The sequence below is a fragment of the Electrophorus electricus genome, chromosome 14, assembly GCF_013358815.1.
Source record: "Electrophorus electricus isolate fEleEle1 chromosome 14, fEleEle1.pri, whole genome shotgun sequence".
Lineage (NCBI taxonomy): Eukaryota > Metazoa > Chordata > Actinopteri > Gymnotiformes > Gymnotidae > Electrophorus > Electrophorus electricus.
In genome coordinates, this window is record NC_049548.1 from 14,342,501 (window position 1) to 14,370,000 (window position 27,500).

The following is a 27,500-nucleotide window of genomic DNA, read 5'->3' on the forward strand; positions in this document are numbered from 1 at the left end:
TCTGGGCCCCACTGGGGCTGTGGCGGGAGTGGACCGAGGCCCAGCGCCCAGCAGAGCTTCAGCGGGTCATGGTGGCTGGACTTTAGTGGGCTCGTGGTCTGTGATTTCAAACATCCCCCATTTAATCCTTATGACAGTATAAGTGGGAACAGTCCAAGAAAACTCACAGACACACACACACACACACACACACACACACACACACACACACACACACATGCATTTGGCAGAGGAAATGTTTAATGTATACCATTTTCTTTATTTTAGTCATTCTAAAATGTTTATAAAGTTAGGACAGATATGCGTTTTGACTTCATGAAACATACATTCATTTAAGAATGTAAAACTTGTCTTATGTCTAAATAATTAGGCAGCTTTACCTCAGTGTTGTCATGGTGTCCAGCTGCTGATATTCTGTTGTATGATACACATTATGGTTCATGATCATGTGGACATTACCAACAAGGAAATGGCAACTAGAAAAAAAGATATGGGTGTGTGACCATACATACCTACAACAGCAAACATGCACGCACGCACAAACACATACACACACACACACACACACACACACACACACACACACACACATATCTAACAAATTATGTCAGTGAGCCCTGCATTCAGTGGCATCGCTGGACTTTGTAAAATGATGCACAGCCACACAGGGGACTCAACTGCTCGATCAAGCCTGCTCTCCTTTGCACAGGGAGAGAAGTGCTGAGCAACAACACTTCAGCTTGTCATTTTTAACAATGAAAAAGAGGAAGAGTGTGTTCACACTGCTGACCACATGCACACAGCCACATGCTCAGGTCTAAATGAATCTGGCAGTGTTAGCTGTACGGACTATGCGCAAGCCAATGTGCTCCCTGCGTGCATTCGCTGCGACTTATGTAGTCAGAATTATGTTGTTGTTCCTGACATTGCTAATATGAAAATGATTTTTCAAGCGCCATTAGATTTAGATTTGAGGTTTTTAATAGGATAGCTATTTAATAGTTTACTCTGCAAGTCAGTAGAACAGCTTAGTAACTGTACTCTGCACTGTGATCAAGACGATCACAAACGCAAGCAGCCATTCGTTACAAATCTCTGTAATATAATCAAGGCATTACAACCATCCTGATACAATGTACACTAATATTAACCATCAGACTGAAAGATGAGGCACTTCATATTGCAGGTTCTCAGGCTCCAGTCCTGACATGCTATGTCACTGCCATGTTTTCTGTAGTGTCTTCCTGAGCCCACATATTTGCCTCTATCGGCCAGTGTTAAACTCCCTCGGACTGGAAATGGCTGATGCAGTGGGAACATGACTCATCGCAGGGCTCAGCCGGGCCCACAAAAGAATGCAAGGTAGCTGGGAATGTCTGAGAAGGCATCCCGCAGGTGCTGTGATTATCACTTTGCTCCAGCTGTCCTGCTAGCCTGCTGTCCTGCTGATGGCAGAAGGGGAGGATGGTGCTTGCCCTCCTGTTCCAGGGGAAGGGGTGTTGGAGCAGGTGGAGGTGTTCCCTGACCCTCGTACAGCCGCTGTTCTACAGAGCTGCACAGCTCTGTTCCTCGTGTCTAGCAGCGCTGTGCATGAGAGCCAACTCTTAGGAAGCTCACCAAGAGATGGCCATTCCAAGGAGGGACCTCCTAAGAAAAATAAGATTCCTCAGGAGGGATGGGTACTGCTCTGATCAACTACTGTCAGAACAAACATGCACCCGGAAAGGTTCGGACATAAAGTTCTTTGGGCAGGTTGAATAACTACTACACTACTGCATATGATACCACCTGATGGAGATGAATACAAATGCCCCACCTTGTAGTTAACATTTTAAACTGTGCCAAGAGAAACTACCAAGTATACGCTTGCTCACACGAAATATGCCCTCTAGTGGTCAGCCGAAGAAATGCAGCAGCTCCTCTGGCAAGGGGCGCAACAGCAGATAAGACCAACACAACTGCAAATGAATCCGTTTCATTGTCTTTATCTTAACATATATTAATGAAGGCAGATCAAGGCAGTAATTCAAATGCAGACACATGCAAATGTATTGTAGTGCATTTGGGAGATAAGAAGAACCAGCATTAATTTCATCTAAAGCGTGAAACAGAGCCAGCACTAGAAATGAACCGAGTACACTAGTTCAGTAGGGCAGGTTTAGTACATGTCTAGCACTGACATTAAGGTTTATCAAAGCCCATTTATAAAGCAATGCTATGCTGTCTTCCTGCAGGTTCTGTTGTGTGGTGAGCTCTCATGGCTTAACCAGGCCATTGCTCTGCACAAGCAGGGGAATGAGGATGGTTTCCCAGCAGTCAAACAGTGGCTGAGTGAGTACATGAGGCAGAATTTGGAAGAGGCTTTGGTGGGTATTCATACCGGGCAGGGAAGTAACGAAGGCGGATGACAGTGGCCAGTGGCGTGAAACCGTTCCGGCCGGAGCTGTTGGAGGCGTTGTAGTCACAGATGGAGGAGCGAGCATTCGCTCGCTTCTTTACGTGGCGTGCGCGGCCAGAGGTTCCTGCCATGAGTTGGCTGGAGTGACATCTGCCAGGGGCCAAGTCATTCTGTGGATGCCGACTTTGTGGGGGTGAGCTTCCCAAAGACAGTGATTGTTTGGGCAGGCAGAAAGGGGGCAGGCTGGCAGGCTGGCAGGCTGGTAGGCTGGCAGGTTGGCAGGCTGGTAGGCTGGCAGGCTGGTAGGCTGGTAGGCTGGCAGGCTGTTAGGCTGGTGGTGTGCACCACTCAGAGGAGAGCAGGATGTACGAGGCTCATACTGACCTACAGTAGCCCCTCATTGAGGGAGGGGGTGCATATTAAGCGAGCACTAAATATTTTGAGGAACATTGAAGATTTTGGAAAATGTATTGCTGTTGTTTGTAATATGAGCAGATCTTTTCATGGGTGAGGGCTGGATCATGTGCAGTCACAAAGTTGCCTGCCCCATTGAATGAATTTACCATTACGTTACTCCTTTCAAACTTTACCTTGAACTATTTTGACAGAATGAAAGTCAGTAACAGAAAGAAATTTTAATTTGGGATTCCAAGGGAAATTATGAATACACTTTAGATTTGAATACTAAATTAAATACATTTGCAGTGGGTAGCCTTATTAGGGTAGATTCTGTTTTATTGCACTGAAATGATCTCAACATGTTCAGTGGTTTTGTAATTAGAGACAGGGCACATCCTAATGTCATGCTCAATGTTGGCATGGTAACTCCACAATACATTGCCTGTATACCAGTTAACTGTCATGTACAAATCACTGGTTTTAATGTGAACACCTGACAGGAAGTTAGAAGGATATGATATTTAAATATTTAAAAATATTGCAGTAAATATTAATCTCTTGCACAAGTAAACATGACTTTTTCTAAAGACTGAAAACTTTTGATGTAAAAGAATTGCACCAAAAAAGTATAACTGGCAATATCAATTCACTTTCAAAAATGTTCATAAACTAAAAAATTATAATAAATAAATAAATTGATTCATTTCTTTATATGTCTTTTGCATAGTAAGTAGCCATTTGTTCCAGGCAGACTATGGTGACTCATCATGTCGACCTGTTTTGTTTCTTGTTCCTTATATAGTGTATAACTATCTAGCTATAGATTTCACCGACACACACACAAGTCTTGATAAAACTTTCTTTCACTTTTTTGTAAGCCCTTAAGTGCACGCAAAATTAAGTAAAGAAGTATCACAGTAGGCGTAGTCGTTCCTGCAGCTTACTGGCAACGGCGTAAAAGAAATATACTACAATTCCCATGAAGCCTTGCGCGAATTGCAGGAAGAACGTGTTCTCGCAGGGGCTCGCACTGATCCAAGTTAGGAGCTCTCAGCTGCTAGCCTTGGCCCATCATGTAAGTGCTGCCCAGGTTTCTTTGCAGAACAGTTACAAAATTAATCGTTTCCACTGGGAACTGCGAGCCGTGCAATCGTCATCGTGGTCCACAGACGAAGGTAAACGGACCTCGTTCCGAAAGAGCCCAAGTGCATGAAGATCGCGGCTTGTATTTTGCACCTTTGTTGCAAAGCAAGCCCGCTGAAGCTCCGCGGCGAGGGAGATGGAGGGAGGGAGTGAGAACGAAGGCAAAGTGTTTTGTGCCTCCCCTCCCCCCCACCAGAGCAAAGGGGAAATGTCTATGCCAAAAGGAGGTAAGTGTTTTAAAGCGATCTGTGCAGAATCTCGGAATTGCAGGCAGTTTTGCACTGCTTGCAACGTGCACGGCTGCAGGGTTAGCTTTCTTTGCTAATGCAACTCAAAGTTTGATTGTTTGAAAGGGTCAGTTGCATTTCCTGTTTTAAGATCTGCCCTTTTGCAGAGTTCCTGGTAAGGCAGCGCTCTCCTCTGCTGCTCATGTAGCTAGCTAGCTATTTGCATTCTTGTTCGACCAGGATTTTTACAGATACGCCTTCGGTCCGTGTTCAGGAACTAACCAGCTATGCTAGTTATCTTAGCTTAGCGATGCAAGTGATTGTGCAACGGCAACGTTGCCCGCGCCCGAGTTAACACACACACAGGCGGAATCGTTTCCACAAGTAGATTATTGTGAAACATTTTTTTTTGCAGTGCAAATATATTCTGCAGAATCGAATGCACTTGATTTACTTTTGACCGTGTTGCATGTAAGGTGCATGAAATAACGTTCAACTTTGTTAATCGGTTGTGCCAATAGGCTGAGAGGAAAATGCCTAAAAGCATTAGATTAGCTGCATGGCATAACCCAGTCAGCTAAACAGAGGTGGAAAACTGCGCCCAAGTTCGGACCATTTTATTAGTTGACTGTTGTGTTGATGCGCGTAATGGAAAACGATCGGGACGCCGCGTCCTGAGCCTGGTCCCAGCAGCAGGCTGATACATAGGTAGACACTGCAAAAATAAAAAAGCTAAATATAGTTCTGTTGGGAACGTGTGCTGCTCCGAACATTTCGAGGAACGGGGCGAATGCGCTCGACTCCCCGAGTCAGAGATCTGTTCATCCCGGACGAAGGTGCCACCCAGGCGCAGATTCTTTTCATTTTCTTTAGCTATGGGTCTTTTGCAAGAATGATTTCTGTTGTCACCTATAAGCTAAACAGGTTATTGAACAACGTCTCTGTTGTATTGAACGGGGTGTCTTTTTAGTGAGATTAAACGTTATGTTCCAAACTTGCACATGAGCGTTTTTTCGCACCTTGGGCCTAAATTGGCGCAGACTAGGCTACTCCTGTGAGTCTGAACCATGACCAACAGCTGTCGTCCGATCCTGCAACCACGGGGCCCTAGCTTAGTCACCACGAACCAAACTGCATTGTAGGCTAGCGAAATTACCGTGGACAAAACTCGGCGATGAAACAGAAGACGCTGTGTAAGAAAATTTGGCTCTGAGATGTTTTCCATGTCGGAAGGGGAGTGGTTGTTAATGCGTAACTGGGACACCTGGCTCCATGTTGTTTGTGTTGGTGCCCCTCCTACACGCACAATCGTCTACCTGTGGAGGAACAGTTGGGGAGTGTCCCGGAAGTGGTCTATGGGAAGGGGAGACCGTAATGCTGTGTTTTTGTGTTCTTCACAAGCTTCTGTTTTTTCCCCTCCTGCTGTGTCACGATGAGTCCAGACCACGCACTGTCAGTAATAATGCATTAAAGTGGCTCCATGTCAACTGAATCCAGCCACTGCATGGTGACTCGAGAGTAGTGGTAATGAGGTTATTTAATGTAATCACTACACATTTTTATGAAATGTCACGGCCCAGACAACTCGGGTAACACAAAATTCCTGTCTTGCTGATAAACTGGGTTGTAGTTTGCGTGAAGTTTCCCAGTTGGAAATGCCTGTTTGCGATCATGCTGACATCACCCTTATTGCACATGAGCAGAGGCTGCATTTACTTTTCTGTGCACCTGGAATTACGAGACTTTCCACTTAGTTGAAATTGCAGCTAGCTGGGCGTCATGACTACCTGTTGGGTGCTTAAATGCTTGCCTATTTATGTATTTAAATTAGTAAATTACCCCTAAGCCTTCTTTTTGCCTAGTCATTTAGCGTGCTGGCTTTAATCCTCCATCTGACAGCTCGCATGCCAATGTCATTCCCCGTGTGCTGAATGTGCGTTGAAGTTGTTCTCAGATTTGGAATGAGTGACACCTTACTGTGGCTTTTCCTTTCAGAACGGGTATTTTAGCTTGGCGCCATCGCACCAAACAGTCGATTCTTTGACAAACTGCCGTTTATCTTGACAGCACTGGTGACATTACCAGTCCTCTTCTGAACTCTTTCTTCCCATGCGTTGCAAGCAGCACCTGTACGTCCACGTATCGTTGGAATTTATCCGGCCCGAGACTGCCCCCGCTGCTCCCTCTGGCGTGATCCGAGAGGCACTCGGCGTGAGGTGTGACCTGCGCGGCATGCGTGACGTTTGGTGTTGAACTCGTTTCGGACCGAGTGGGAGGAGACATGGCTGTGCTTCGGAACGGACTGTGAGGGAGCAGCAGCCAGTGCTGAGGAGGCACTGAAACCCACTGACTGGCTCTAATGTGCTTTTCAATTTCCTGTCCTGCTGAAAGCAGCCTGAGAGGCCATTTACTTTCCTGTAAACGGAGACCGCTGCCACTGCCTGATGATGTCTGGCTTTTTACAGTTCAGGTGCCTCTTTCCCTTTCCAGACTCTCGTGCCCCAATCAAGCTGCCGTACCGACAGGATGCCAGTTCTAACAAGCTTTTAATGAAACGTGAAATGTCTCCCAATCAAAAAGAAGTACTAGTGCAGGTTTTTTGTTTTTTTGGCACACACTAACGCGTGGGGTCCGGCCTTTGTAAAGTTGCTGAGAACGACTTTGCTGTATCAGAACCTCAGCCAGCTTTATGCAATTGAATTTTATGCAAGATGACCAAAGAAAATCTGAGCAAAAAAAAGCAAGTTTGAAGAGGGAGAAGACGAGCTGTGATCGTGCTGTAACTGGTCCAGCGCAAGTGGGGGGAGGGGGCAGATTTAGCTGCTTTCAGTGCCAGGTTGCTGTTACAAATGTGCACAGGCCTATAGCTTTTCCAGCAGCTTTTAAAGCATTTTGCTTGGGCTGGTGACCAAGAACTTGGATCTTCAGCAAGTGGAGGTCTGTTTCAAGGGGCTGAAACAGAACACGGTTTCAGGTTCGTTCTTTTATTTATTTATTTTTGCTGGCAGTCACTTTTTTTGACATATGGAGCAGTAGTTCAGGGCGTCTTGCGCTGTTGGCTGCTGCTTTTCTATGCCGTTACTGTGTGCTGTGCCGTGGCTGCCGCCCCCCGGTTGCTGTGGTGGGTGGTGAATGTGTGATCTAGGCCATGCCCCCTTGCATCTAGCCCCGGAGCAGCTGCCCACTCGTCAATGTTTGTCATGCAAATGACCCCCAGTTGCAGAGGTACTAAATCTGCTACGTCGACAGCCTGATTGTCGCTGGCCATCCAGCCGCAAAGCATTTTCTGCAGGAGGGGCAATCCTACAATCCTTTGGGTCTTTTTTTTTTTTTCTCTTCTTTCCCATTTTGGCTTGACAGCCTTGCAGGCCTACGTGCATCCATGCAGGATGCAAATCCGTGTTGGGAATCTGTGCTGAGCTCTTGCACGCAAATCCATGTTTGCATATGTGCGTGCTTGCAGCTGACTATTTTCAGGTGCAGTCAGCATTAGAACTGAATCTGCATTCTTGCCTGACCACGAGCAGACGGGCGTTGCTGATGCACGCTCCTTGGTGAGCCGCTGCGCTGCGTGTGCGAGTGCAGCGAAATTGGTGGCGTGCTGAAAACAAGACGAGCATAAATAGTGTCTCCCTGGTGTCTCCCTTGAATCTCTGTGGAGTAATCAGCATGTATGGTCTGCAGGCGCTCAGACAGAGAGGCCCTTTCTAGCGGGGCAGAGTGCTCTCTCCCTCTTCTCTGCCCCTGTGCGTCTCTACTCTAAAGAATGCGAGCTATGCTAGGTTGCGCAAGCCATACACTCTGACATTGATCTGTCTTATTGCGGACTCCTGAATAATCGACTGCTATCAGGACACCGCCCCCCTTCAGTTTGGTTTCTCTTTACAGCAGTATTTACAGGATGTGCGCACAGTCAGGCAGGGCGTCGCGTCACCACGACAAGCCTCTGCTTTTGACTCGAACTGCTGATGCTAATGTCACCACAGAAACGAGGCCATGCAGAGTTTCTGAAGGCAGACGTAGCCTCTCCACGGATGGAACGGCGTCGTGCTGTAGGTAATAAATAGCCTTGCGTCATCTTCGGGCAATGGCGAAATGTGTTCGATATTAAAGGGGGAGCTCTTACTTGGCCCCAGATGCGCCGTTTGGGAAAGCTTGTGCACACGCAGCAAATGCTCTCCAGCGCGCAGCCGCTCCGCTCCGGTTTCTGAGTGCAGGGCTCCGTTCCATCCAGACCCATCCTGTCATCTACACGGCTCCTGCACAAGTCCGGCGCTCCGCTACAGCGGAGCAGCATTTAAAGACAAGACGACGTAAGACTGGGCGTGGTGTACTCCTGGAGATGCATAATGAGTCACAGTAGTGGATAGGATGGGGTTTTTTAGCTTGGTTTTTAAAAAAACATTTATTATTATTAGCCATCATGTAGGCTGTTAGCTGAGAGATGAGCCACTCTGCATGCTTCCTGGAAACATCTGAGGCAAGAGGTGAATGTTTGATGAGAGAAGTGAGTTCCTCACGTCTAGGTGTCGGCCGTTCAACGGCCTATCAAGTGTTCCCACAGGTTCTCCTCCCAACCACGTGCGCTAAGTGGTGTACAAAAAAACAGGCCACTTAGTGTGGTGGTGACCCCGCGAGAGACAAGTGTGGGTAGTGGGTGTCAGCGGGGGGACATCTGATCTAGAGTGATTCCTTTTTTCCATAACGCTCTCGCATGCCCTCGCTGGGTCTTGTGCCAGGACCGAGTGAATGGAGAATGGTTCATAAACCCACAAAACGTGATCAGGTTTTAAGAGCTAAGGACTTCATTTCTGTTATATTGCTCCAAGGCTCCTAAATTGCAGAGAACACAAGGCGCGCGGGTTTGTGGGAGGAGATCCGTTCTCCGCGCGAGGTGCGTTGCAGACCAGTGGCGGTGTTTCGGGCGGAGGGCGAACCACAAACTCCGCTTGCTATCGCTGCAGCCCCAGCAGAGGAAAGCAACGGGCTCTGCCCGCTTTGGGAGTGTGGAGTGTTTTACAAACAGCCAGACCAATCAGGGGGTACCAGCAGACGGCAATGTGAAAGAGGTTATTTTCATCTCTCTGTCTATTTCTGTCTGTCTTTCTGTCTCTCTGTATCTGTCTGTCTGTCTCTCTCCTTCTGTCGCCCCCACCGCCCGTCTCAGACTCTGCCATTCACATTTTAAACAGTTTGGTTTTCTTGCCAGCCGGTTATCGCTTTTGCTTTGCCCTCCATGCTTGTTCTCCCTACCCCCATCGCCTCTTTCTCTCTTTTCCTGTCACTCAGTGTTTCATCCTTCCTCCTCCGGGTCTCTTAAATTCCACGTAGAGACCCTCTGCGTTGCTGGAATTCCAGGCAGAATCCGTTTAAAGGGAAGGTGACGAAGTATCCTGTTCTGTCCACGTGCGAGACGTTGCGGCGTTCTGAGGTCACGTCGGTCACTGTTCAGACGTTCCCAAATCACAAAGCTTAACTGCCGATCGCCGAGCAGATGCATGCGAAACAGTAGCATGAACGTTTGTTTCCTCTGCACTGTGTTTGTAAGGTCCCTTGTCGTTTCAGGGCCTTGCAGAGGTTCAGTTGGCGTTCGTTTGAAGGTAAACACGATGTTCGGCATAGTCTTGGCTCTCGTTTTCCAAGTGTGTGCTTCCTGTTGCAAAGCGAGTGTGTGCTGAACTCTGCGACACGGAGGTTTGGATGCATGTGGAGGTGCTTGAGACAAATGAGTGTGGCACGTGGAAAAACCAATCACCTGAAGTCAGTAAGAAGAAAAAGCACCGAAAAGAAGGTTGCCAAAAATATCCTTCTGTGGAGTGTCAGAGGAAGTGCCAATCTCCTTCCGCACTGCTCAGACAATACATGCAAGCCATGGTTTACTGCCAGGACCACAGTTACATAATCCATTAATCATGTCGTGTCTTTTCTAGGTGCACGGTGCTCGTGCCTTGCAGTTGGCCGGGAGTGCAGGCAGGGCAGTGTTTTTGCAAATCGAACTCCATGGGAACAGTTTTTGCCTGACAACGCTAGTGTTGCTAATAAGCACAGAGTGATGGTCTGGGCCTAGTCTGATCTCGGTGCTGTAGAGGGCGTGGCTGTGCCCTGTAGACTAATGGGGTTGTGTCCCACCAAAGTACTGCACGTGTTGCAGCGTCCCACGCTTTGCCGAAAAGGGCATACTCCGAAATGCCGTTAGGGAAAGAAACCCGCGCTGTGCGAAGGACAGACGTCTTTCACCACATCTTTCCACCCAGTACTTCCGTGTGTCCCTCAGTGAAAGAGGAGAATACGCCATGACTTCCAGTGAATTAAGTCGGCGTCGTGTAACGGTTGCATTGCAATTCACACCTGTCACCTGATGCGGCGAGTCTGTGCAGCTCGGCCCTGTGTGCTTCTGGCTTTCTGCAGTTTCATTCCTATTTTAATAGTTTTCCTTCTAAGCACATGAAGGCGGTTACATAACCGGAGGTGTGCTGGAGATGTGAGTCTTTTTGCATTTCGGTGCATTAATACTGGGCTTCTTGTGTTTGGATGGGTATGTTTGGCCTTTACTGGCAGAGTATTGCAGAATGTGTGTGTGTGTGTGTGAGAGAGAGAGTATGAGCATTTCCCCAGTTTGTGCATTTGACCATGAAAGTGTACGCATGTGTGTTTGTGTCTGATTTGTGCATGTCCATGCAAGTGTGTGTGTGTGTGTGTGTGTGTGTGTGATGTGTGTGTGTGTGTGTGTGTTTGTGTTGGTAATTTGCATGGCTCTGTGCATATGAAAGCTGTCCTCTGCTGTGCAGAGCATGTCAAAGCTTGCTTCGTCCTCTCAGCCCATTCATTCCCCCCCCCCCGTCCCCCTGTGTCTCTGTGCCCATCCCCTCTCTGTGCCCCCTGTGTCTCTGTGCCCATCCCCTCTCTCTGCCCCCCCGTGTCTCTGTGCCCAGCTGGGAGAGTAGAACGGAAAAATGTGCGCATAGCCAGAACCTCCTGCCATCTCTATGACAGCTGAGCAGAGTGTGTAATGGCAGTGGTTGTTATATTTGTTGGACTGGTCTTCCTAATACTCCGCACTGGTCTTCCTAACGCTCCGCACTGGTCTTCCTAATGCTTGCGTAACAGTTTCACAGTGCTCTTCAGAGAGACTGAAGACGGCCCACATACGAACTTTTCTTCCCGTTTTCAGCTGTCGTGAGTGTTTGCAGTGGCTTATTAGGCGTAGGCCTGTGGCAGCTTCTCATTTTCAGGATTAGCTACGTTCATGAGCCGTTTGTGTAGATAAGGAGGTTGTCGGTCTCCGTTCACACCGGTGCTGGTGTTTTGCTTTGCATGACGTGTGTTAGGGGAAACTGCTTTTTAAAGGTGAAGTGCACCTGACTGAATAGAGCATTTACATACTGTATCTCTTGGCCTCATCATTCATACAGGTCACGTACACGTGTGTGCGTGTGTGTGCAGGTGGACGAGGTGGTGAATGGAGGTTGGGGGCAGCTGAGTGTCAGTTTTCTATTGCTATTGTTGCATGGGTAAATGCAGGTGGGCGGAGAGTCTTCTGACTTTCTGGCAACGATGTGCGTGTGGAAATGAGAACGCGCTAGCCTGCTTGGAACAGACGTCTCGGAGGGAGAGAGGGAGCAAGGGGGCATGACAGGGCAGGAATGCAGGAATCTGCTTCCTGTGCCGTGCCACGAATCTGGCCGACCACCCCGGCTGGGCGGAGGAAAACGCGCTGCCTTCTCTTGCCCCGGAGCTTCCGGCCTGTGGTGGTCAAGGAGAGACCAGCCGGCGCTCCGACACCTGGCGCCCCGCGGCTGAGGCGACTTCCCCCTTTCCTCTTTGGAAGTGATGGTTTAAAACAAGGGCCTTAGAAAAAACTGTTAGGTTCATGTGCCCGGGGCTCTGCGCCTGGATTGTTGCTGGTTTTTGTATCTTAGCACTGCTTGGTTTTTGGCCAGCATCTCCGCCACTTACGAGGGAGTATTGGAAAGACGAGTAGAACAGCGCTGTGTTGTTGCGGCCACGCCTCCTTGTCCAGGCAGCTGTGTTCAGGGAAACTGCAGAGGATACAGACTTCTTCAGAAAAGCCCAGAAGTCTGGAGTGAAGACACAGGGGGTGGGGCTTGCTTTAGGCCCCGCCTCTGCTCCTGCTCCTGGCTGCTTCAGAGCTTGTTCAACTGACGCTGTCGTAACGGCTGCCGGTAGGAGCAGATGTGGCACAGGTCTGCCGGTCATGACCATGTACGTGTGATTAGTCATTTTTCTAATGAAATGTTATGAGAGTTGTATGGAAATAAGTGTATGCATACACTTTTCTTAGAATCATTTGCTATATGACTTGCCTTGTGCCACCACAGATCTATAAATGTTTGATTTATAGTAAAGAAACACTGTTAAAAGCCTGCATAATTCTGCTTTAAATAAGTGTAATTTTTGCTCTTAAATGAACTTAATAATTAGAATAAATTGGCATGCCGTACATTTTTGAATCAGTGCAACACAATTTTAACCCCCCCCCCCCAAAAAAAACATAAGAGTTGTTTTGCATATGATCTCATAGTAAAATATGACATTTAATATACAATTAAATGTGACTTATTCTGAAACTGTAGAGTAGGTGCCTAACACTGGTGTCCATGCTAGAGGCTTTTCCACCACAGGGGGAAACCCCGACTTGGACCTGCTCAACTCACCTTTTTGGTTTTACTCTGGGAAAGGTTGTGTGTAGTGCCTGGTGCATCTTTTGGCATCATCTCCATCTCGTTGAGGTTAACAAAAAAAAAAAAAAGCAAGCGCATGGTGTGCTCGTGTATTTATCTCATTCCTAAATCTGCAAGTGTGCTGTAGTGTACACACACACACCCTCCCTCTCTTTTCCGGCACTAGATGTCCCTGTGCTAGCCATCATTGCTCATGTTCAGTGGAGCAGAAGGGTTGCGTTAGGTGCTCTGCCGAGCAGCACAACATGTTCACCTGCCGTCGGGCACACGTGATTGGCCTGTCTTGCTGTCAGTCCCCGTGGGCCCTACCTGTTGCCGTGGCGCCTAGCGAGAGCGCGAAGGCGCCGTTAGCTGGTCCGTGTTTGGCGCTGCTCCGCCCTGCCAGGACCTGGAGCCGTGGCTGCTGTCCGGCTGTAAGAGCTCGCATCACTGACTCTCCCAGGTCCTCCTCCGACTCCGGATCCCAGAATTTCTCTGGGAGAAGAGCTGCATTAAAGGATAGGGTCTCCACGGAGACCACTCTGGAATGATGCTTTCGTTTCTCTTTATACTGTATGTCTGTCAGTGGTTGTGTGTGTATTTGCCATATTTATTTGTTTGTCTCATACACACACACACACACACACACACTTTCTGCTTGGGGGGAAAAACTGTATCCTCTCTATGGCACTGGCTCTTGTGTTTGTCAAAGCTACTGTTCCTGATTTGTGTGCTTCTCTCTGTTTCCTTCTGTCTTTTTCTGTTCTCTCTCTCTCTCTCTCTCTCTCTCTCTCTCTCTCTCTCTCTCTCTCTCTCTCTCTCTCTCTCTCTCTCTCTCTCTCTCTCTCTCTCTCTCTCTCTCTCTCTCTCTCTCTCTCTCTCTCTCTCTCTCTCTCTCTCTCTCTCCTAGGTCCAGGTAAGAAGAAGCCGCTTCTCCGGCTGTCTAAGGAGGCATTTGAGCAGCCTCCTCCTGCAGCTACGTAAGCACTTCATTCTAACCCCCCGTTCATCTCCTGGAACAGAAAAATAATTCATGCTGCATTTTGTATTTGCATGTCTTCTGCACTGAACTGCCAGACTCCCGCTGGGTCTTCAGGCAGTGAAGACACTGAGTGATGTGATTTAAGGATGACCTGTTGCTAGTTGACCATGTAAGAGTGGTGCGGAGATTTTAAATATGATTCCTTCATTATTCTGCAGACCCCCCAGAGACCTGGACTCCAAAGCCTGCGTTACCATCGGAGACAAGGTAGACTCCGCCCCCAGTTTCTTCAACGCCAATCTGAGTTGTCAGTCAGTTACCTAATAGGGAAAAGGTTTTATGTTAGCTATTCAGTACTATCCAATGTCTCTCGTTTTGTTTTGTTTTTTGGTGACTGAGGATGTCTTGCGTTCTTTCTAGATTTCTTTTCACCCTTTTTTGAATGCTCTCGTCTTCAGTCATTTCTCTTCAGGTTATTAAAATTCTTCACTGCTGAAGAACAGAAACAGAGTTCAGAACACACACGTGTCGTCTTTCATAGCCACTCGCCACCATGTTTTTAGGTTTTTTAAGTGCGGTTTTCCGTGTAATTGGTGTGTATGCGGCCATGTTGAAAGTTGGTACTCCTCTTTCTCAGACTGCTTGGTATGAGAGCAAAGTACCATGGGTATCTGCTCGCGTTACGCCTTTTGAGCATAGATGGCCATTCGGCCTCTGCGTGGAGTCTAGATCGTGGTTCGCAGGCGCTGTTGTGAGGGCGGGCCTGGCTCTCTCCGGGGCTCGTGCCTCTGTGTTACGGTGGGTGGTGGGGTAAGAGGGAAGATCTTGGGCGGACAACGTTTCAGAGCTTGGCTGTGTGAATCACCCTGGAGGCCTAAAGAACGCCCAGTGCACTTTACGGCACCGTTGGACCCCTCTGATTGCAGGCAGGCTGGAATGTGCTTTACTGCCTCCTGGGCTATAAAAATATTTATTTTAAACTCATCAAATAAGTGGAATTTTCCATTGGTAAAGATGGTGGCTTTTTCTCTTGACAGTTTAACCCAAAGTTTGAAGTTACTTTAATGGTAGTTAAAGACAGGTCAGATTTTCCTGGGGGGGGGGATCTGAAAAGATCTTAGATTACGGCATGTCTGTGTTTTGTGGACTCGAGGTACAAAGCTTTCTGCTGCTAAGCAGGTAATGGCAGGTAATGGCAGGTGGGGAAAGAGCCTGTCTTTTCTCAGCTGTACTGAGGGACACTTTGGGGACAGTGACATTTCCCTATCTTTTCTTAAATCAAACTTGTCTGACGGAACTAAAAAAAAAAACCCAAAAAAACAACTTTTTTTTATACCTTTTTAAAATACTTTCTGTTTATATTTACCACCCTTCTGCATTGTCCATGTTTGTCTTTTGTGTGCGTGCACACCTCGGAATGAGTAGTCATTCTGGAAAAATGAATGGCCTGCTAAGCATGACATGATTCATTTGCTTCACAAGTTCCTCTTAATCATTCTTTTTTGTCTGTGTGCGCACGTGCGCGTAGAACTTTGAGGTGAAGGCCGATGACCTGGAGCCGATCGGGGAATTGGGTAGAGGCGCGTATGGAGTGGTGGACAAGATGAAACATGTGCCCAGTGGGGTGATCATGGCTGTCAAGGTTAGTGCCATCCTCGCTTACCTGCCCTTCAGCTTTAAGTGGGCGGCGTGGAGGAGTATTTGCGGTTTCCTAGAAACTACTTTTAGCAAACCTACTGCAGGACTCCCTTTCACTTTTGCATACGAGTCCCTCATTACTTGTCACTTTTGTTCGCGTTCCAGCGAAGTCCGTATGAATGTAGACGGGCGTCAAATGTCAGCTGCCTGTTCTCCTGTTAAACTGTTACAGCCCCAGAGGAGCGTTTAGTGTCGTGGGGTGCGCGGACGTCTGCAACCACTTCAGATTCACTGTGAAAGTGAGTGAGGTGGAATCCGATTGGCCCTGAAGAGCTCGCTTCACTGAAGTTCTGCCACCTCATTAGCATAGCCACATATTTACTCAGTGAAGTGCAATCTGATTGGTCCTGACTAGCTCTCTTGGCTGGAGTCCTGACACCTCATTAGCATAGCCACATATTTACTCAGTGAAGTGGAATCTGATTGGTCCTGACTAGCTCTCTGGGCTGGAGTCCTGCCACCTCATTAGCATAGCCACATATTTACTGGCTGTTCTAGCTGTCAGTGAAAATGAGGGGCAAAAAAGAGGGACCCAGTAAAAGACAGTTTACGCTCATTTCTGAAAAATACGAGCACAAGCTCTTCAGCTCCAGAGGAGATGCCCGATGCCAGATCTGTGGCACAAGCGATCGAGAAATTCTGTTCTGTGGAAATTAACGATAGATTTGGATTGTTTCAGGAGCTGTGCTTGGTTTTGTGACCCATGTGCAACTGTCCTTTTTAATGCATGCACGCGCACACACACACACATACACACACGTACTTGCAGAGAATCCGTGCGACGGTGAACACACAGGAGCAGAAGCGGCTTCTTATGGACTTGGACATCTCGATGAGGACGGTGGACTGCTTCTATACCGTGACCTTCTATGGCGCGCTGTTCAGAGAGGTACTCGCAGCACGTCCGTCCACCACGCGCCTGCTGAGACAGAGGCAGCACACATCCACTTTCAAAGGCGTAATCGAATTTTTCACACAGATGTTTCAGCAGTGGAGAGCGATTGGCTTAGCCGAGCGGAAACCCGTACTTGGCTAGTAGCTTCAGACCGTTTCAGGCTTGAGTTTAATGTTGGTATGTTAAAACAAATATTGAATGAAATGGACCTTTTAATATGAATCATGGAGAAAGTTGAAAGTGTTAGTTTTACTCATATAGAAAAGAACTTCCTCTGGAGTGTTGTAGAGTGGACAAATGACACCTGCAAATGTAATGACCTGAAGTAATACCCTTATAATATAAATAATACCCTTATAATATCTGGATACTAAAGCTGCTTCTAAAAGTTCCACATTGTATCTACTGACACATTTCAATTACTTTCCCCATGTTAGAATGTGGTACGATTATTACCGATCTGTTAACCCCCACCTGTAAAAGTGGTCTTACCCCCCTATCTGGCTGAATGTGTTGCCAGGGTGACGTATGGATCTGCATGGAACTGATGGACACCTCACTGGATAAGTTTTATAAGAAGGTCCATGAGAAGGGCATGACCATCCCGGAAGACATCCTGGGCAAGATGGCCGTCTCTGTGAGTGCCACTCAACTTTATGCCGCTCACTCGCCGCTGATCATGATCACAACAGGGGCCTGGTGTCCGAGCAATTCCAGATGCTGTGTGTGTGTGTGTGTGTGAGTGTGAGTGTACGCGCGCGTTCCTGCCACCTGGTTGTTGACAGCAACGCTAGCATTTGTGGCTGTTGTGCATCACATTTATAGAAGCCCTTTCCCAATCAAAGCCGTGCATGTTTGAGTCGGACCGTAAAACCAGTGAGCACAAATGTTACAGGCAAGTTTGTTATGCAGTTTTGTCATCTATAGTTTCATCTTTGGTCTATTAGTCTCTGTCACTCTTGCCAGGATCGCATTTACATGTTAGTTTAATTGGCTTGGCTGGTGGTCAATCAATATCATCACTGATGTATGTAATCTTATGAAAGAATAGGACTCTAATAACGATGATGATAATTCACATGGGAATTCTTGTTATAAATGGAAGGCAATCCAGTTTGATTACGGTCAACATGCGTATTCTGTAATTCAGTTGGATTTTAATCACTACACCACTGGATTTATTTCCTTCTATCTGTTCATCTTCCGTTTTGAGTGAGTGTAATCTGCTTAACGCTTGCTTTGTATTGACCTAACACCATCCCTTCATGAATTAGGGTGTGTTTAATGCAAATATTATGTATATGGGGTCAATTTAGGGTGTCCTTTTCAATATGTAAATGAGGCACACGTGCACTGGTGCCGTTTTCACACTGCTGAAGCCGATTCATCAGTTGTTTCGACGCTGTGCAGGGGTTTCATGAACGAGACGATGACTCAGTAGTTCACACGTCACCGTGGGCCAAATCTGTGCTCGATTTTGATGACTGAGGGCCATTGTGAGCTATTATTTGCAATGCATCAAAAGCTTATTAGATAACCCACAATGTGATGAGATTTAAAGATAGGAGTGCATTATCTTCAGAGTGATTTACATTAGTGGGGGTACGCGAACGCTGCGATTCACTGCTACACCCACAGTACTCCCATCAGGAGTGTCTGAGATGGGCCGCCATCCACGCAGCACCTGGTTAAAATGGAAAACTTGGTGCAGGGCTCATTTGTGTATTACATGTTTTTGTCACATCAGTATCCAACACCAAAGACCTCAACTGTGATGATGATTAGCAAACAACACATTGTGCAACAGGAATTTCCTGGTATAATGTTTTCTTATACTGTCATGCACTGCAGAAAGTAGTCTTCAGTCATACAAGCAAGTTAGAATGTAGTATTATTCAGCTAAGATTGAACGTTTGTTTTAAAAAGAAAAAAGCCCACCAAATCTGCCACAAACACATTTCTGACTCTGAATGGCATCCGTGAGACTGCTTTGTTGGCTAATCCGACAAAGGCTGCAGCAGATTAGGGAGAGACAAGAAGGGAATTTGGCTTTAGCCAAGTTCCTTGCTCCTCGTTTAACTTTCTCTGGTCAATACGACTGGAATATTATAATTTTTTTTTTTTTTTTAAGTGAGGGTGAAAACAAGCTCCTGGCAGAAATGTGGATGCAGTTTATATGCTTGGTGGCGACTCATCCCGCTTAACCATCCCCCCAGCCTGGGGCAGAGACTAGTCCTGCTTGACCTTTGCCCCGTCCTGGTTCTCCACCCGTCCTCCGTGCGTGTGCTACCCCAGAAGGCGGTGTGTGCGTCCACCTCACCGAATCTCCTTTCCTCTTGCAGATTGTGAAAGCCTTGGAACACCTGCACAGTAACCTGTCCGTCATCCATCGAGGTGAGACATGGGGGAGGGTGGGCGGTACTCTGAGGGACAGGTGATGGAAGCTCGTGAGCTGAGCGCACAGCAGTGGCTTTGGTTCTATTTCATGATGCCTTCAGGGTTGTTGATATTAACTAGCCCTAACCAGCCCTTTTGAGGGCACTAACAGGGTATTGTAACTGGGATGACAGTGTATTGTTAGTGTTATTGAAGTTACTGAGGCTCAATCCAGTAATGGTTTGCTACAGCAAATTTCCCTGAGAGTGTTTTAAATGGATGAGAAAACCCATAAAAGTTATTAAGGCTCTTAAAAAAGTGATTGCTGCACACTGGATTCTAATTATTAAGTTTCTTCATCAGCGTTGTTGACACTGAGACTCAGCCCATCCGTTCTCTGTGTATACTTCTCTTTTTAAAAAATCTGTTGGCTGATTTGATTATTTCCTTCTTTTTTGTGCCTGGTTTCATTTGTTCTGATGTTCAAATTTTGCTGTGATGAGGACAGTTTGGATGACCGATTTGGTTAAACATTCAGTTTGGACCATGAAAATGGATGATTTGAAGTTTAACATTATGGGGGATTTCTTTGTTACCTGATTTGTCTCACATAGACACATGCACACATGCGCCTCTCTCTCTCTCTTTCTCTCTCTGCATCTGTGTGTCATTTTAGACGTGAAACCCTCCAACGTCCTGATCAATATGCAGGGTCAGGTGAAGATGTGTGACTTTGGGATCAGTGGCTACCTGGTGGACTCAGTCGCTAAAACGATGGATGCAGGCTGCAAGCCTTACATGGCGGTAAGCAGCAGCAGAGCACAGTCTGCGTCTCTCCATTCACTCTTCAACTAGTTCACACTAAAGGACTAGGAGTGCTAATATGGATGTCAGAGAAGAACAGCCTCATACAGTGCGTGTATGAGATTGAGGGTGAGTGGGTGGGTAGCTACCTGCAGCAGTTAATGAAAAGAGAAAACTGATAGTCTAAGGAAAAGATTTATTCTTAAGTGACGTTACAATTCCTCTTAATCTCCTCTGTCTGCCTCTCTGTTGTCTTTACGGTCTTCTACTCTTAGTTGTTGCTTGTTTATTGGTTTTTTTTTCATGTTTGTTTTTAATGTCTTTGTTTTACAGCCGGAGCGGATAAACCCAGAAACCAATCAGAAAGGCTACAACGTCAAGTCCGATATCTGGAGTTTAGGAATCACCATGGTGAGTCAGAGTTGTTTGTTGTGTTTGGGAGGAGGTGGACTATAGCACTAAGCGAGAGCTTGGCTTCGCATCTGCTGATCTCAGCAGTATTCCTGTTGCTCTAATGGACACTGCGTACCATCGAACCTCATCGGTCTGCTGTGCTGAAAATCTATCCGCGCATAAACTCTGGTCTTAGTTTGCAGCTGTAGATTAAACCAATGGCGGGACCTCTCTGCTCACTAACTAAATGACCCGGTGGTATAGATAATGCATTTGTGATGCAAGTTACAATTTAAACTTGACACATTTCTTAAGTGTTTTTTTTTATGAACGATATTTGTGGGTTTTTTTGGAACAGTATAGCAGTTCATTTTAACCTTCACAACAGTTTCTTTGACAAGTTCATTAATTCATTATTATGGGCGTCACTGCAATCCATGTGCAAATTTTCAGTGTTGTCTCTGCCCGTGTGTTCTTGTGAAGAGATCAAGTCCGCCTCTGCAAGCCTAGATACTCCAGCATGCTTCCGGCACGTGCCGAACGTTTAATGCATCCCATCAGGACAGTTTGTGCTAAACGGCTCTGTGCTAGGAGAGCGGCAGCTGTACTGTAGCTGTGCTGTGGCTAACTGCCTGTGTGGCTGTGCTCAGATCGAGCTGGCTATCCTACGCTTTCCCTACGACTCGTGGGGAACACCCTTCCAGCAGCTGAAGCAGGTGGTGGAAGAACCTTCTCCACAGCTCCCTTCAGACCGATTCTCACCCGACTTTGTGGATTTCACGTCAAAGTGGTGGGTCGTGCACACACACACACAAACACACACACACACACACCTACTTGCGTGTGTTCCCCGTACACAAGGCACGCAGCGTTAACTACCCAACACACAAGGAACACTCACATGCGCAGCAGATGGTTATTTCCACTATAGCTCTCTAAACGCCCTGGAGGGGAGGGACACACAACACTTGCCATGTTGTCTGTCAAGTTTATAGTCTGTCTTGTATACAAACTGGCGCTTTGGAGTACATGCATTTTGTGGTTTATTAAAATGGTCAAACTTTGTGTTTTGGATGATATTATTATTATTATTATTATTATTATATATTTTTTTAGCTTAAAGAAGGTTTCTAAAGAGCGGCCAAACTACACAGAACTCATGGTGAGTTTTCTGGTCTGTTGTTATTTCTCATTTAGTAACAATTTCCTTCTCTGACCACTAGAGGTCAGTCTAACATCACTCATGCCAACATTTACTGGAAGTTGGACGCCATCACTTGTTGGTCCGTGCCATTTCAGGAAGATTAACAGGATAAATTCATGTTCAGTTATTCTGTTGTACTTGGTGAATTGTGTTGATTTTTGACTTTCTCCACGTGCAGCAACATCCATTTTTCACCTACCATGAATCCAAAGAGACAGACGTTGCTTGCTTTGTCAAGATCATCCTCGGCAACTGAACGTGCCTCCTGTTGGTGAAACTGACCTATCGCCAATGGGGAAAGCGGGACTATTCCACAAAAAAGCACCAATCGCAAGACTGACACCTGTAAGACACACCCACCTCAGCCAACAGCGCAGAGGGACTCGAGAGGCCAGGGGGTGGAGACTGAAACTAATGGGGCTAGGTGGTTTCCTAGCAACACGTCGGACTTGGGCAGGAGACAGGAGGGGTTTGTGTGTGTGTGTGTGTGTGTGTCTGTGTGTGGATGCATGAGTGTGTGCCCGAATGCATGCGATTTTATGTATGTGTGTGTGTGTGCGTGCGTGCGTGTGCTGAAGGAGGGTGTAACAATCTGAATTTCATATATCAAAATCTTAAATCATTATTTAACATGCCAGTCCTCTCAGTCCAAAGCCAGTTTTAACATCAGTTGATTTTTAATAAAGTTCTCTGTTGAAGACCTTTGTAACAGTCATTTACATTGTCAACATGAAACACAAAAACCAGGCAAAAAAGACAGAGAGATATAGATATATTTATATATTATATAAATATCTGTATATACTCAACAAATATTTCTGGAAAATGTCATTGGAGTGCATGATAAATATATTGTGGGCTTAATGGGTTTGAAATTATTAGGGATGGATGTGACAATCTCTCCTCAAGACGTAGCAAAGAGAGTAGTTATGTAGTCTGTTGTGCTTCGGTACATGGTACCTTTTTAAAATCTGACCTGAGGTCAGATTTTTAAACATGCTCAAAATGGGGAAGGTCATCAATTTGACTCATAAACTGGCCTGAGGCAGCGGAGATGGGGGGGGGTTATTTCATAAAACAGCAGGTTTACAGTGATCTTCACACCAAAGTGAACACTTCAGACTAATCAGTTATTTTCTAAAAGAAACGAGCTTTTGCTTTTACTGCAGATCTGATGATGGTTGTAGTAGCAGGTCTGCTGTTCACATACCCTCTATGAAGAGTGTGTGGGTGTGTGTGTGGGTGTGTGTTAAGGATAACTGGGTAATTGGTAGCTTTTGGTCTGTTGCTTCATCTAGTCCTCTGTTCTGAGCCAATGAAGAGAGTTTTTGCTCTGTTCAACTGCAATTCAACTAGAAGTTATGATTTTATTATTATATCAGCATCTAAGTACATATGTGTTAATGGTCTTGAGGTGTTTTGCAGTTTCTGTATTTATTGTAACTGCTGTTTTTTGTTTTCTGATTGAAAACTTGACATTTTCTTTTCAACTTTAAAGGTATGCACGTGTGAGTGTTTGTATGCACTAGCTTGCATAAAAGAGGTGTGTGTGTGTGTGTGTATTGTATTGTATTGTATTGTATTACAGTTTGGACACACGTAGCTGACACTTCTCTGAAAGTCTCACCGTGACTCAGAAGCCTGATTTGTGCCTCTTTATAGAAAAGACCTACAATACATTAAACATACCAAAAAAAAGTCCAAAAAAATACAAAACCCACAGTGCTTTGTGTTGCAGTGTCTCACAGCTTTAGGTAATGGAGTTCTGTTCATCTTCAGTGGGGGGAGGGGGGTGTTCGAGAGAGCCTTTGGCATAAATAGGTAATAATGAGGGGAGGTGATTCCTTAGAATTTTCCTTATTTTTGTTTTTTACTCAAATGACATGAATACAGACGTCACGTGTTAGTAGTTTGTCTGCCTTAATGGAATGTGCACCACTGACGAGCATTTACATTAAGATTGAGGTTGGTGAGGTGAGAGAAAACGTATACGAATGAAAGATGTGTAAGTTGGAAAATGGGTTAATCATATTTATACTTTTTAACGATTAATGTTAGAATTATTTTGCCAAAAAATGTGTTTTTGTAGGATGAATGACCGGCTAGATTAGCTGTTTCAAACTAATTTGTGTTCGTGTAAATCAAATGTAGCATTAACTTGAACTGATGTTCACACGTATGATGAAAGGTTACCACCCCCTCTCAACTTGAGATGTTCGAGCTGAGCGTCTCTGCGGGACCCGAAATGGACAAACTGCTTCAAGAGGTCACAGCGGATAACGCTGAAAAGGTAATTTACCAACAGAGCAAATGAATGATGGGCATTAGAAGATGTATTCAAAATTCAGTCCAAATTGGGAGGCCTGTTGTCATGTTTACATTAGGCTTAGTCCTCGAAGTTTGTCGCCTCAGAATGCACGTGTTTCGCAGTACACGTGTCAGGTGCTTTGACGCTCACCGACGCGCCTGTACGTGTACTGGAGTCCCCATGCGGGGCATACATCAGTTTCCAAGCTCTGCCGCAGCTGATTCCACTCAGCCATCAGCCTCTTAATTAAGTCCTTAACGATTCGGCTTCTTTAAAGCAGGGCAACTAAACTGCACTATAATTTGGAACCGCTATAAATTTTATTTTATTTCCAGTTTTATTTTTTGGCCGTCCTATAGAAGAATGGGGAAACTTTATTAGACAATCGTCAGTTTAACTTACTAGGAAATCTAGCTTTTGAAAATTCCGCACTGGCTTCTTGAGTTGGGCTCCACTGAGCAGGTTTTCTTGTTCACCACAGAAGTGTGTGCACTACACGCAAATAAGCAGTGATTGGGCAACTTCATAACATCTCTATTAAATAACTAAATAGCTGCCCAAAGAGCAGTGGACTATGTTGATGCACCAGACGCTTTATTAGAAACACCTGCCTTGTACCTGTACTCACCCTTATTGACTAGGACTGCACTTGTAACTGGAAAAGTGCACCTGTAACACACTGTAATAAATCTGTTTCCATACGCAATTTATCAGCCACCAGTAGTCCATTTCTAACAGAGATACTGCTGACAACTGAGCAAGCATTATTTGAGCAGGAGAAAGGTAGTCCAAAACAACAAGGTTGTGTACTTCACTACAGTTCTGACTACCTCTACATCTTCTAGGCCTACTACAGTACACTGTAGCTATTTACCTGGAATTCTCTTCAGTGGTTTATATTTTGACTATATCTCATATACATATGTTAGATTGTGAAAATCAGAGAAATGGTGGTCTCTTAATTTTTCCCCAGAGATATTGATAGGGAGATAGAACGTGTGACTAATCTGTGGAAGGTCTGCTGTTCTGTCATCAGGGTCCTATTCTCGTTTATTCTGAATCATTTGCTCCAGCAAAAGTTCCTGTTTCCTCTTCCTCCACTTTATTCTGCTTTGTCAAATACAGATCTCTCTCTCTCTCTCTCTCTCTCTCTCTCTCTCTCTCTCTCTCTCTCTCTCTTTTGTTCCTTCCCTTCCTCTCTCTCCCTCCTTCTCTCCCTCTCTCTGTCTCGTTCCCTCTCTCTCTCTCTGTTGTTCCCTCCCTTCCTCTCTCTCTCTCTCTCTCTCTCTCTCTCTCTCTCTCTCTCTCTCTCTCTCTCTCTCTGTCTCGTTCCCTCTCTCTCTCTCTGTTGTTCCCTCCCTTCCTCTCTCTCTCTCTCTCTCTCTCTCTCTCTCTCTCTCTCTCTGTCTCGTTCCCTCTCTCTCTCTCTGTTGTTCCCTCCCTTCCTCTCTCTCTCTCTCTCTCTCTCTCTCTCTCTCTCTCTCTCTCTCTCTCTCTCTCTCTCTCTCTGTCTCGTTCCCTCTCTCTCTCTCTGTTGTTCCCTCCCTTCCTCTCTCTCTCTCTCTCTCTCTCTCTCTCTCTCTCTCTCTCGTTCCCTCCCTTCCTCTCTCTCATGCACCCCCCCCCCCCCTAATTTTCCATGCTCTTGTGACTGTGTTGGTCCAGGCTGGTAGAGAGAACAGTCGTATGGGGTTCTCTTTCTGTCCCCCTGACCCTAGACATGGTGTGATTATTCCAGGCTTTAGGGGAATCACATATAAAGGTTGCATTTGTTTTTAATATATATATATATATATATATATATATATATATATATATATATATATATATATATATATATATATATATAAATTTAGTTTTTATTAATACTGCCTCGTAACATCTGCAGCTTTGAGGAATCATGGTGTGTAGAGCCACCAGTTTTAAGTACATAAGTGATGCAGGGAAACTAGTTAGCCTATTAATGTGATTTTATTGTTTTTCTCCTTTCACAAAGTATTTTCGGTTTTGATGCCTAAATAAACGGATTTTAAACACTCTACTCGCAACTATTACTACAACAACTACTACTACTGTTGCTATAGCTACTCCAAAAAAAGCCAAACCTTTACTTACGCAACATCTCATCGACTCCCTGATTACGCCACATGCTCGGCTGTATAAGAATCGTAACACTGACTAGCTTGCAGTATTGCGCCTTTTAACTGAAATGGAGACTGGCTGGCCACGAACTGCACTTTAAAGCTCCGGTACGGCAGTGCGCGAAATGTAGCCGGTGTGGACACGGTAAACGATATATCGTGGCTCCAAAAACTCCCGAAGCCAACGAAACCTATATTCTCCGTTTCAGACATCGGATCGTCTTCCAAACGATTTGTAATTTTTCTCCAACGCTTTCCTTGCTGTTTGAAAAGTTTTTTTTTCTTTGTTTGTTTGTTTGTTTTAATGGGTGAAGTAGGTAGCTATTTTCCTGAGTGACCTGTATGAATTCTTTGAATGTTTTCTGTACGTTCTTTGTTTCATTGATTGTACATAAGACGCCCCTGTCGCTGCCAAATGCTGCCACTGCATCCAGTGCATGCAGCCGAGGCGACACACCTTACGCTGCACACAAGGTCGCGGTAACATGCTTCACTGCAGCAAGATGTGGATGTCGCATCTTGATAAATCGTATTCCTGGAAATGAAGCAGGGCCCTTTTGATTCTGAAGTTTAGTCACATTTGTCTGTAGTTCTTTATTTTTGTTGATCTACATCCTGGAAAAATAAAAGAAGCTATGTGCTGAACTCTACACCTTTTGACAGTGTTTATTATTATTTAGTTTAAGCAGGTCCTGTCCACATGTTTTGCCCCTGGTTATGTACAAAAACAAGAATTTGAACTCCTCTACACAGCACCTGATTTCCTGAAAGTGTAACGACCGCTCAGTAGTATCCAAGGAATATGGATAAATATTTTAGGCTTTTCTCTGCACATTTGTGGTGACAGTAGCTCAAGTGAAAGGTTTTCAGCTTGGTACGTTTCCCTTCTCCCACACAGGAAAGATGGAAATCAATGTTTGACTTCTTGGTCTTGGGCCAGTGTTTAATCAAAGGGCAGTTTTTCAGGGGGTGCATCATTACTGGTGTTAAACATGGGAAGTGGCTGAACCTGTCAAACTGTTAAGGACGTTACATGTATCAAAGAGAAGGAATCCCGGCACACTTATTACAGTAGCCACTTGCAGCACAGGCGGATGCAGGCATGTCTGCCAAAACGACTCAGGAGCAGGCTAGGCCGTGAGAACTATCTGGGTTTTCCCGTTGACTCAGGACTCGTGCAGGGCCCTCTGGGTCGTCTTCGACACCACCTGCATGCGGCTGCTTCCGCGCACATCCTTCCCCTCTGAACTCAACCCCAACGTTGAAAACTGGGCTATTCATAGCTGTAAGGGCCTGACTGATTTTCCCACTTCCGGGCTTTGCAGAATATGTGGGATACAGGAACATGCCAGCCACACACACACACACACACACACACACACACACACACACATCCAGACCTATTTTTCTAAGCTGTATGTAGTCATGCTCACTCAGCTGAAGAGGATGTGTGCAGTGAGAGTGATGATGGACCACCGCCACTTCGTATAAGCTGACAGAGTTTAAAAAAATAAAAAAAAAAATAAAAAATAGATAAATAAATAAATAAATATATATATATATATATATATATATATATATATATATATATATATATATATATATATATATATATATATATATATATATAATGTGTGCAAAAAAAAAACTGATCCATACATCTGATTTTTGCATGCTGTGGATTGGGTTAAACAAGGGCTTAAAGAAGAAAGAAAGCCTAAAAGAAAATTTGTGTGTTTGTGATGGAGTGACAATTCTCTTCAGTGTATGTGCCTGCAAGAGAGAGAGATAAGCACCGCCACCCTCCCTTAAACACAGGGGTTTTGATATAGGATTGGTTTAATGAATAAA

General features: G+C 45.6%; 1 protein-coding gene across 1 annotated transcript; it reads left to right on the forward strand.

The window, feature by feature from the left end:
• Positions 1 to 3,811: 3,811 nt before the first annotated feature.
• On the forward strand, positions 3,812 to 21,898 carry map2k6 (mitogen-activated protein kinase kinase 6). Its single transcript, XM_035533664.1, has 12 exons — positions 3,812 to 4,167; positions 13,759 to 13,828; positions 14,049 to 14,097; positions 15,359 to 15,472; positions 16,298 to 16,417; positions 16,944 to 17,060; positions 18,766 to 18,817; positions 19,476 to 19,603; positions 19,937 to 20,014; positions 20,647 to 20,786; positions 21,113 to 21,158; positions 21,379 to 21,898. Exons 1-12 carry the CDS (start codon positions 4,077 to 4,079, stop codon positions 21,454 to 21,456), a joined length of 1,083 nt encoding a protein of 360 aa, XP_035389557.1. The 5' UTR covers positions 3,812 to 4,076; the 3' UTR covers positions 21,457 to 21,898.
• Positions 21,899 to 27,500: the final 5,602 nt, after the last annotated feature.

Bases quoted from the DNA above. Each gene is read 5' to 3' on its own strand.
- map2k6 (XM_035533664.1), top strand. From the start codon at position 4,077: ATGGAGGGAGGGAGTGAGAACGAAGGCAAAGTGTTTTGTGCCTCCCCT. The intron at 16,418-16,943 runs GTACTCGCAGCA...ATGTGTTGCCAG, and splicing joins ATGGCGCGCTGTTCAGAGAG to GGTGACGTATGGATCTGCAT. The intron at 21,159-21,378 runs GTGAGTTTTCTG...CTCCACGTGCAG, and splicing joins CAAACTACACAGAACTCATG to CAACATCCATTTTTCACCTA.